Below are 12,271 nucleotides of genomic sequence, written 5' to 3'. Positions count from 1 at the left end.
GACCACCGTTGAGGATTATGCTACAAATACACAGTCATAATTGATAAGCTTCAGGTTCTAAGACAAAAAGTGTAGATGGTTACATAGACAATAATCATGAGTCAATGTGAGTCAAAGCCCTCCACAGTGACCTTTTGTGTGTATGTTCGATCGCATGTGTGTGCGGTTATGGTTACATGTGTGTCTTAACGCTAGTTTTTTGTTTTTGTCAGTCTTACTCATTTCCACTGCGAAAACACAAACATCAACTCTGACAACAAGTCTTAATGAGGGAGGGACTTAGAAACACAGCACTTAGTCACAAAGGAGCATCCCGGGAGAACACGCACGCACATGTAGCTGCTTTAGTGAAGGGAAGTGACATTTATTTCCTTGTTTTTAAAAGGTTTCCCTCTTCTTTGTCTAGACAAGATTGTGCTATGTTGCCAGGGTTTCATAAAGCGACAGTAAATCCACTATAAAAGCTGTACAAGCAAACGGACTAGACTTGACTGCACAATCATTAATGATCATGACTCACTGACACGCACATACTACTCCTTTAACCTACCGTGACCTTTGAAACACGTCGTAGTTCAGTGGAATGTGTTGCAGCTGAGTCCTCGTTTCAATCAATAAATCAAGCAAGTACTAAATATAAAAGCTTCAAAAGTCACAAATAAAAAATCAGATCAAAAGTTTAATAAAATAGAGAGACATATAAAACTTTGAATATCTGTCTGCGTGTGTGTGTTGGTTAGTTTGATCAGACCTCCAACACAGACAGTCCACATGGTTCTCTTCAAAAACCACACAGCCACACATGTACACGTTTAAGTGTGTGTGAGTGTGGTGTTACTCCATGTTTACCCGTAAGCTAGACTCTATGTTGACGTTTTTCCTAGGAAGCAGTAATGCAGTGTTAGGTCTTTTTTCCCCTCCTTGTGGTCAGAAATATTTTGTACAATATTGCGGACATTAGAAAAAGCAGCTGTTAGACCACTTCACCGTGCTCAGGCTGACATATGTGTTCTGACTCTGCAGGGCATGCGTGTGCTGGTGGACGCCCGGGACAAGCTGGGCATCGGCTGGCAGAGCTGTGAGAGAGAAGCAGGGCATGCTGGTGATGTCGTGGGAGGGACGTTGGGAGGCTCGGGGGTCGAGCCAGCGAGTTCAGCGTACGTGATGGCGCTGAGCGCGCTTTGGGCAGACACGGCATACAGGAGGCCTACACACGACGCTCTGAGTCCAACTGGTGAGTAGATTAACTCCATAACTCACAGTTTCCCTTTTATTTTTATAACAGCTTTGAGTGTATTAAATAATCTTTTATACATACTGATATTCTGCATCAGGTTTTCCAGTCCTGATGAGTTTGTCAGGTTACAACACTGGGAGAAAAGGCGGGTACAGCTGCACCACTCTCCAGAAAATGGAAATATTTTCATGTCTTGTGCATAATTTTACACATTTCCTCAAAATTTAGATTGACCTGTTTGGTGTCTTTGTAATTTTAGGATCACTGGTAGATTTTCAAATAAAGTTTTTGTGGGTTTGAACAGTGTTGGTGCCACAGCAATAGTTTCTAGAAATATGTATTTTTTGAGATATCACCTCTGGTTTCAGAGTGTAATGTTGTAACGACTATAGTGCTTTATAAGAAATAGCAAGTTGACAACTTTGCTAAGAGCCAAACATCAAGCAAGTGCAATAAAAGAGTCCCAACAGTCAGTCCCAGATTTAATCTGTCCAGTGGTTTTCTTGCTCGGTCACTTTTCATTTTTTCATTCTTACCTTCCTCCATCAAGTCCATAGAGACACCTAACGCGAGTTACATTGCCTGTTTGTCCAGCTCTGGTTCTGTCACGACACCGGCTCCACCCATCTGCATTCAGCCATGCCCCAGGCCTGAAAACCCCATCTTATCCCGGTGGTCCAAAACACCTGTGATACAAACACTAACACTCCCTTGTGCTTGGAGACACACCGGCTACAAACTAAACTAACACTAGCATTAGATTAGCGCAGTTACTTTACTGTCCTACCAGGAAACTCATTAATACCGAGAGTTGAAACAAAAAACTTTTCTTCATAAAATAGTGTTCCACCAAAATCATGAAAAGTTGGTGTGTGATTTAGTGCTGCTGAGTGTTCACAGGTGATCGTACCCAGACACAAAGTTACATAGTAACAGAACAGATGATATGGGGTATGAAAGAGTCACCATTTATATGTTTACAAGTCAGTGTAGCACCGAAAAGATGAAAAGATGTATCTGTTATTTCATGGCAGAAACACAGTGGTGCATAAGGAAGATATGGAGGGATGGATGACCGGTGCCAGTTTAAAGAATAACCTACATTCTCCGAAACATTCTTTCATCGCTATCACCATCCGCAAAAATGTCTTATTTGCAGCAGTCCCAGAGTTCGGGTTAGGGGTAATGGCTAATGGGTCATGTATTATTGTAAAATATTTCAACATGAACCTCGCGCTAATTCCTCCCGTGACTGTCTGCTTAACCTCCAGTTCATTCACTGACCATGATCGGTCATAGATTTACCACTGGCTGACTTCAACATTATTAGTTATTTAACTTTAAAAATGCATTTAATTTGATTTAAAACATCAATTTGCTTCTATGTGCTGTTTTTACGCCCACTGCTGCATCTCCTGGCGTCTGTCATGAAACAGGCAACCTACCCTAGCAACCTGCCGTAACTAACGTATACAATTGCCAGTTTTTTATGTTTTGGATGCTGTGGAAATCATCAGCTGAAGATTGCTAGCTATTGATGCAAAATGACGTTGTCAAAAGCCATGAAAAAAAAAGTTGATTCCAAATACAGGACCAGTCTGCATTTATTAATGCCAAGCCGACATGTCTCATTTGCAACGAGGTTGTTGCAGTTTGTAAAGAATACAATATTAGAAGACACCACGAGACAAAGCATGGCCACTTCAAAAACGCATATCCTCTCGTGCATTCGCATTTATTAATTAGGCTATTTGATATTATGAGCGGACATTGTTTGTTTTTTGTTTTTGTTTTTTTTATTTAATGAAACACATTTGTTCACGTTGTCCGTTGCATGAGGGCCACAGGACACTTTAATTTCCCACAGGTTACAGCGCACGCACGTGCCAATTAGTGTTCCAACCTGTGCGTCAAGTAAAGAGGCTGCGAGGATGTTCTGGCTGCTGTTTTGTCACGTTACTTATCAGCTACTTTTCAATAAATGTTGTGAAATCTGTGGAATTGTTGTATTTTGACAGGAAACATGAGGTTTAAAAGATATATTTAAAAAAACATATATATATTAAAATAAATCAACGTCATCTAGCGGGCCAGATATAATTGATGGCGGGCCAGTTCTGGCCCGCGGGCCGCTAATTGCCGACCCCTGCTCTATGGACTTGATGGAGGAAGGTAAGAATGAAAAAATGAAAAGTGACCGAGCAAGAAACCACAGGACAAGATTAAATCTGGGACTGACTGTTGGGATTCTTTTATTGCACTTGCTTGATGTTTGGCTCTTAGCAAAGTTGTCAACTTGCTATTTCTTATCATAAGCACTATAGTCATTACAACATTACACTCTGAAACCAGAGGTGTTATATCTCAAAAATACATATTTCTATGCAAACAAAAACTGTTCAAACCCACAAAACATTATTTGAAAATCTACCAGTGATCCTAAAATTTACAAAGACACCAAACAGGTCAATCTGAATTTTGAGGAAATGTGTAAAATTGATGCACAAGACATGAAAATATTTCCATTTTCTGGAGTGGTGCAGCTGTACCCAACTTTTCTCTCAGTGTAAACATCGAAAACCTCAGTCAGGACTTGGAAAACCTGATGCAGAATATACAGTATGTATATAAAAGATTATTCTAATAACCTCAAAGCTTGTTATAAATAAATAAAAAGGGAAACTGTGAGTTATGAAGTTAATCTACTCACCAGTTGGAACTCAGAGCGTCGTGTGTAGGCCTCCTGTATGCCGGTGTCTGCCCAAAGCGCGCTCAGCGCCATCACGTACAGCTGAAACTCGCTTGGCTCGACCCCCGAGCCTCCCACACGTCCCTCCCACGACATCACCAGCATGCCCTGCTTCTCGTTCTCACAGCTCTGCCAGCCGATGCCCAGCTTGTCCCGGGCGTCCACCAGCACACGCATGCCCTGCAGAGTCAGAACACATATGTCAGCCTGAGCACGGTGAAGTGGTCTAACAGCTGCTTTTTCTAATGTCAGCAATATTGTACAAATATTTCCTGACCACACGGAGGGGGGAAAAGAACCTAACACTGCATATGCTGCTTCCTAGGAAAAACGTCAACATAGAGTCTAGCATTACGGGTAAACATGGAGTAACACACACACTCACACACACTTAAACGTGTACATGTGTGGCTGCTGGTGGTTTTTTGAAGAGAACCATGTGGACTGATCTGTGTGGGAGGTCTGATCAAACTAACCAACACACACACACAGACAGATATTCAAAGTTTTATATCTGTCTCTCTATTTTATTAAACTTTTGATCTGATTTTTTATTTGTGACTTTTGAAGCTTTTACCATATTTAGTAATGTTTGCTTGATTTATTGATTGAAACGAGGACTCAGCTGCAAACAATTCCACTGAACTACGACGTGTTTCAAAGGTCACGGTATGTTAAAAGATGTAAGTATATGTGCGTGTCAGTGAGTCATGATCATTAATGATTGTGCAGTCAAGTCTAGTCAAGTCTGCTTGTACAGCTTATTAGTGGATTTACTGTCGCTTTATGAACACCTGGCAACATAGCACAATCTTGTCTAGACAAAGAAGAGGGAAATTCCTTTTAAAAAACAAGGAAATAAATGTCACTTCACTTCACTAATGCAGCTACTATGTGCGTGCATGTCTCACTGGGATGCTCCTTTGTGACTAAGTGCTGTGTTTCTAAGTCCGATCCCTCATTTAAGACTTGTTGTCAGAGTTGATGTTTGTGTTTTCGCAGTGGAAATGAGTAAGACTGACAAAAACAAACTAGCGTTTAAGACACACATGTAACCATAATCCGACACATGAAGATCGAACGTACACACAAAAGAGTCACTGTGAGCGGGCTTTGACTCACATTGACTCATGATTATTGTCTATGTAACCATCTACACTTTTGTTCCTGTCTGTTAGCCAACCTGAAGCTTATCAATTTATGACTCTGTGTATTTGTAGCATAATCCTCAACGGTGTCTGTCTCTCTTCCTGTATGCCTGTCCGTCTGTTTTCCTGCTGGTCAGCCAGACTGTTTGTCAAACTCATCTGTCTGTAAGTTTGTCTCATTCCAGTATGTCATATACATCAAATAATACAATACAAGGCAGCTCCAAATTGTTGGCAAGAAATGCAGATTTCTTTTGCCCAAATTTTATGGATAATGGAGTATCCGTCCGACTAACCATAACCATAATTCTTCTGATTCCCATGTGACCACATTGTGCTTAGCAGGTATTTGCATTCATGTTGTCATCAGACCTGAACTACTGGATTAATGAAAACAGTATAATGGAAGCCATGCACAAACTGTCCTTTTTTTCTTATTAGTATTCAGTGCTTTACAGATAAACAGGTGTTATATATATAAATGCATAAGCCTTTATTAAGGTGGAGTATTATCCAGTTGTGTAAATTCAAGTATAATTTACTTTAATCCTATTTTACCCCTGGTATTCAAGTCTGTTTGAGGAAGACTTGCAAGTGGAAACATGGAGGATTTGGGCCTCTATCAGGTTTACGTGAACTGCATCCTTTGAAAGGTCCAGGCTCTGTTTGTTACTAGAAATACTAGAAAAGAGGCAGTTTGTACGACATGTTGACTGATCATGTCACGCCAAGTTGGAATAGCCGCACTAGAAGGAAACCAATCAGCTGTGGGTGTGAATCATCAGTTTTAGAGAAATAGTTGGACACAGACGATCCCTAATCTATCATTGGATGGGTGTCAACTATCCGACAAACATTTCTGATGTATGGAGTATACTGGCACCTTTAAGCTCAAGCACAGAGTTAGGTTATGTGACAACATAACTTCTACAAAAGGCTATCAGAGGCTGTATTTGTCTCATGTGTCACTGGCCCTCAGTATCTGACCACATGGGGCTAGAAAAACATGAAAACCATATGTCTGAACTGACGACTTGTAACCTCTGTCATAATCAGCAATGACAGACAAACAATCAGAGAAATGGAGAGAAGAAACACTCAAACATCATTCTCCCAATTTAGACTCAAATTTACAAACCTGGATACAAAGCTTGATGTTTGAGGCTTGAGTAAAATTATGGCCATCAGTTTTTTTAAATTTCACTTCAAATAAATCCACTATGGCGGAGATTATACCAACATTTATCCGTTACTGCTAGAGGCATAATTACTGAGATTTAGGAGCTGGACCACACCTGAACTCCACCTCTATGTTTTTTGTACTTATAATCCTAATTGTGCTTCACACCTGTGTGTTCCCTTTCAGCTTTATCCCTCCTTCCTTCCAGCTTTGTTCTCCTTCTCTATCATTAGGTTCCCATGAAGGGAATCTTTTACACCCGACAGGTGAGGCTGATCCTCCACTAACGCCCCAAACCACAGAAACAAGTGTTCAAGTAACATAACACAAGACATTTCTACGTCTATTATAATTTACTGTCTATGTGCAGTGGGTGTGCTATGGCCCAGATGAGTCACTATGAACTCTTTGCTGTGCAGCCAAACATCGTTAAAAACCACAAAACTTCATCTCAAATTCGAGTGGAGATCCCAGAATTTCCAAACATGTCAGGTTGAATTTCAGGGAAATGTGTCTAAAAGGATGCACAGGACATCTATTGTGCAATAATCCATAAAAAAGTCTTGTGGTTGAGTGTAAAGATCAATTGAGTTTGAAACATTTGCAGCAGAACGTACATGATTAATTATTTTGATTTCATTAATATAATTCAAACAGGTACAGTCCGTACAGTTGTCATGAACTGAAATTAGCTATAGAGACCAAAACTGTTTTTTGTACCAGGCTGTAAACTTGTTTATTTCTGCTGTGAAGTTGGACATTTTAACATGGGGGCTTATGGAGACTGACTCATTCTGTAGCCAGCCTCAAGCGGCCACTAGAGGAACTGCAGTTTTTGGCACTGGCTTTACTTCACAACCACAGATGTTGAACAAACAAGTATCAAATAGCAGATAAATCAGAAATCTTTTCATGCTGTTTTATTTGGATACAAATGAAATACTTTTGGATTTTGGACTGTTGGTCAGACAAAACAAACAACAAGATAAGTTTGGACATCTTTTGCTATTTTCCAATATTTTATTACGAAATATGACTCTGCTTAACTGATTATTGGACTAATCATAACCCTAATAGTAATATTTTTTCTTATTAGATGGATCCAGGGTTGATTTACAGGCCTGTAACATGTAATATTTATGCTGATTCAAGTACACGTACTACTTCATATCTCTAAATGTGTGCAGGCCCAAATCCTGCATTTCCAATCATGTGATTTTTTTCCCCCATCTTCCTACACATCATGCATTGTGTATTTACCAGCAGGTTAAGTGAAGCGGGGGTGTACTGCTTACAATGTAGCCCGAGACAGCACCGCCACTGTATGCTGGCATTCAGGGGAGGGTATTGTATACTACTGCCTTGTCTGTGTATAAGTGCGGGCTCTTATCATCCTTGTCTGGGCTGTGTGGCACTCAGGGCGGATGTGCTCATCCCTCAGGAATAGTCTGGTATTGTTAGCTGGTGAAGGAGGCCCAGCCATGACAGCAAACAAAAGGGACAGTACACACACACACACAAACACACACACACACACACACACACTCCAGGATAAAAATATGTACTATGTCAACAAACCCCTCTGTGCCTTTCAGTGGGTATGTGTGTCTGTGTCTGTGCGTGTGTGAAACTCAACTGTGGCATAAAAATGTCAATAATAAGGCTGTAAATAATGCTTATTTCCACTTCTGATTAAGTTTCTTGATTAATCATGAAGCGTTTGGTCTATAAAATGTCACAAATGTTGAAAAATACCAATGTTTCTTTGTTTGACTGTGTGAAAAAGAGTCAAAATCTCAAATATATTCAGTTTAACATCATAAAAGATAAAGAAACAATATCTTAACAATGAATAATTTCCTTGAAAAGTGACTTAAGTAACGATCAATCAGTTGTGATATTTGTTACTTAATGCCTCTGTAATTGAGGAGACTAATGGTTTTAGCTCTAATCAATAAATCTCCAAAGACTAATTGATTAATTGACTAATCCTTCATATGTGGTCGATATGTCTCCTACTGTAAATATCCGTTTCTAAGACGTCCTTGAGTTTATTTTTATATGTTGCTCAACTAACCAAAGACCTTATTATAAAAACAAAAACATTAGTTGACAGCACAGATTATAGATCCTGTAGTTTAGACTTTGGTCTGAGGGTTGTAAAGTTTGCCTGAAGGCCCCAAGCTGTTTATTTCCCATGTCCTTACCTTCAGTATATTCTCATAGATGGTGTCCCGGAAATCCAGAAGTGCTTTTTTATCAAACTCTTGCCCGTTAATGATGCGCATCTGCTTGAGGAATGTAGACTTTCCGCTCTCCCCGGCCCCGAGCAGGAGGATCTTCACCAGCCGCCGGACAGCTCTCCTCTCACGGGCGAGCATCGCGTCTATCTCACGGCTCCTGCGCCGCGCCTCCCGCTCCTGCGCCGCGTCCCTCTCCCGGCTCCTCTCCTTGCTGCTGCCCGGATCCCGGCTGGCCTCGGCCGGGAGAAGGCAGCGGCTCAGCGTGCGGACCACTCCCGACATGTCGAGTCGTGGGAAAAGTTCACCGAGGGAAAATGTTCATTATAGGATGTGACCTCTGGGGTGGAAATGGCCCAGTCCGGTTACATCCAGTTGATAAATAAAACGTTTTCAGCGGATAATTAAATAAAGTCTACATTTAGAGGTAATGAGTGAAGCCGTTATCTAGTCTCCAACCGGCAGACAACTCGTGTCCATCTTGGTGAGAGCGCGCCATCAACAGAAAACAGTCCGGACAGAGGAGACGCAAACCCCGAGAGAAGTTTAAAAAGTTTAGAAAATAAGACCTCAAACTGATCCGGAGTCCGTCTGTGCATCCAAAAGCAAAACAATAGTCCGGGTAAAAGACACATACACAAACACACACACACACTCACACACACTGGTGTGAACTCCACACAGCCAGCGAGCTTTGTGAACTTGAGCAGCGGTGAGAGAGAGCAGCTCCTCCGGGCGGCGGCGGTGGGACGGTCGGACGGATGAGGAGGGCGCCGGTACTCTACCGAGGATCACCGTCAAGGGGCGCCAGCGAGCACCGTGAACCTGCAGCCTGGAAGCCCCTGCTGGGGTTAGCAGCAAGGGGAGATATTATATTTAAATATAAATATTATAATTGTTTATTTAAATTGTTTATATTAACTAATGCCATGTTCATAAATCTTTATTTTGTCTTGCTTTTGTTTGACCGCAGTGTTCTGTGGCTCTGTTGTCATTTTATTTAGTATCCTGTATCCACTCTTCCTGAGGTTTCTTTCACCTTTTTTCCCTGTTAAAAGTTTTTTTTTGTGGGCAGGTTTAAGGACAGAGGGTGTCACTCCCTGTACAGATTGTAAAGAGGCAAAATGTGTTTTGTGAATTTAGGCTACACAAATCAAATTTGATTGATTGCTTGACTGTATGTGCTTTTCAGTCAAAGCACTTTGTAAACTCTTTTTTTAAAGGTGCCATATAAATAAAGTTATTATTATTATTAAAATAGTTGACGCTTCTTTCTTTGACCACATGATATGATGATTATTTGTTTGTTTGTTTGTATATGTTTATTGTTTCCTCTGGCTCATATGAATAATTTAAAACTAAATAAAACAACCGTTTCTGTATCATGATGAACAATCTTCAACCTGTCACCACATGTATTCACATTCATATTCACATATATAAACATAAGCATAAATAGATTTTTTTTAAAGTGCACCAAACAACTACACACAAATGCATTACAATACAGCTACAACCCTGTTTCCAAAGAAGTTGGCACACTGTGTAACATTTAAAACAAAATGTGATGATGTGAAAACATTAACATTTTATTGAAAATCATGCAAATACAACTTATCAAAAGTTGAAATTCAGAAATTTTAGTGATTTTTGCAAATTTATATGCCCCTTTTTAAAGTTGATGCCAGCACCGTGTTTCACCAAAGTTCAGACAGGGTTGTGTTTACCACTCTGTTCATCAGCTCTTGTTTTTACAACACTCTGTAAGTATCTGCAAACTGAGGAGGCTTTGCTGACTTTCACAAACATGCAAGTTACCCATCAAACCATGTGCGCTGATGCATTCCCATACCAACCCAGATGCAGACTTTTGAACTGTGTGATGAGAACAAGTCGGATGGTCCCTCTCCTCTTTAGCCTGGCGGATGCAGAGTCCATTGTTTCCAGACTGAATTTAAAATTTAGAAACATCAGACCACAGGACAGTTTCCCACTTTTCCTCAGTCCATCTTAAATGAACTCTGTTTTTTGCATCTCTCTGCATGGTAGAGTTTCAACTTGTGGATGCAGCAATGAACTGTGTTCACAAACAATGTTTTTGGAAGTGATCCTCAGCCCATGCAGTAATTTACATTGCAGAATCAAGTCTATTTTTGATGGATTGTGGTCTGAGGGCCTGAGGATCATGGCCATCCAATTGATTCTTTGCAATTTTACATTGAGAAACATTATTCTTAGATGTTGCACTATTTTTCAGCACAGTCTTTTACAGCGTGATGAACCTCTCTCCATCTTTTCTTCAGAAAGACTCAGCCTCTCTGGGATCTTTTTAAACCCAGTCAGTCAATGTGTTAGTGGCATCAAATTCAATAAAGGCATATCATTTTCCAAAATCAATAAAAAATTCTCTGTTGAGCAACATTTGATAAGTTGTCTTTTGGCTATTTTCAATAAAATATAGGCTTTCAGTGTTTTCCACATCATCACATTTTGTTTCTATTTAAAATTTACACAGCATGCCAACTTTTCTGGAAACAGGGTTGAACATTTAAAGTGTAACTAAACCTTCAAAAGACTTTTACAGCTGAACACCAGTGTATATGTGTATTTTGTAGTGTTCTTGATTGATTCAGGTTCAAATCTTTACTTCATTTTAACGTAAAGTATTTGAAATCCACATATTGTGCTATAAATATTAGTAGTGATGCTCTTGCTATTGGTTGATCTGGAGGGTACAGACATGGTGACAGACATGGTGGCAGCCACTTTTTCTCACCTTTAAGTTTAAAATCTAACAGCATAGGTCAAAGGTCAAGACTACTGCTCAGTGAGTTTTATCATCTTGAAATAGGATGAGCTTTGGAGATATTAACAACTCTGGACGGGAGTCTTTATTTTCTTTAAAAGTGAGGCAAAAGGCAAACATTCACTGTAACATTAGCTAAGGAATACAAACTGGCAACTCTAAATGACACAATGATTGTTTAATGAAGCATTTAGGACCTCATGATTAAAGAAACACATTAATCACCTCAGGAAGTTTGTTAGAAGTATCTCCTCATCGTATTTTTGTGCTCTGAACTTCTGCAGCTCAGATTAATCTTGAATGGTCTAATTATCGTGATCGAATGTTTCATTATCTTTTGTCAGTAATGGTCTGGTCTACCTTTGTGGTGGTAAATAGTTTTTCTGTTCATGTATTAGTTTGTTCATCTGTCCATGAAATCTCAGTTATCTCAGTCAGGAAAATCACTATCATGTTTTCTAAATAAACATTTAAATCAGTCTTTGGTGCATTTAAAGCACATCTTATTTGTTCTCTATTTACTAGTAAATTAGTGTTCACCTTTTCTTTTTCCAATATATTTTTGGCTTTGTTGACAACAGAAACCAGCCAGTTACTGAAACTTGAAAACTGAAAGGGTTACTGAAAGTTTAAGTTGTGATAATATCAACAAAAATGCACAATGTAACCATAGAACCTGCTGGGGAGACTGAGGTCTTTTGGAGTGTGCAGGACTTTGCGGTTGTCTGCTGGGGAGGGGGAAGCATGCAGAGAGGCAGGAAAAGACTCAACAAACTGGTCAAGATGTCCAGCTCTGTCCTGAACTGCCCCCTAGACTCCACAGAGGAAGTGGGGGAGAGGAGGATGTTAGCAAAGCTGACATCCATCATGAACAACTCCTCTCACCTCCTGCACGAGACTGTGGAGGCATT

The 12,271-nt window shown here is 40.1% G+C and overlaps 1 protein-coding gene across 1 annotated transcript in view; it reads right to left on the bottom strand.

The window, feature by feature from the left end:
- gna12a (guanine nucleotide binding protein (G protein) alpha 12a) overlaps window positions 1-9,321 on the bottom strand; it is a 25,910-nt gene extending 16,589 nt beyond the window's left edge. Inside the window, exons 1-2 of the mRNA XM_019269815.2 lie at window positions 8,522-9,321; window positions 3,948-4,166 (exon numbers count right to left, since the gene is read on the bottom strand). Coding sequence (XP_019125360.1) covers window positions 3,948-4,166; window positions 8,522-8,839 — 537 coding nt within the window. The 5' untranslated portion in view covers window positions 8,840-9,321. The remainder of the gene's footprint in view (window positions 1-3,947; window positions 4,167-8,521) is intronic.
- Window positions 9,322-12,271: the final 2,950 nt, after the last annotated feature.

Source organism: Larimichthys crocea, chromosome X (genome assembly GCF_000972845.2).
Source record: "Larimichthys crocea isolate SSNF chromosome X, L_crocea_2.0, whole genome shotgun sequence".
Classification (NCBI taxonomy): domain Eukaryota; kingdom Metazoa; phylum Chordata; class Actinopteri; family Sciaenidae; genus Larimichthys; species Larimichthys crocea.
Note: the sequence above shows the minus strand (reverse complement) of the source record. Positions and strands in the feature narration are given on the sequence as shown.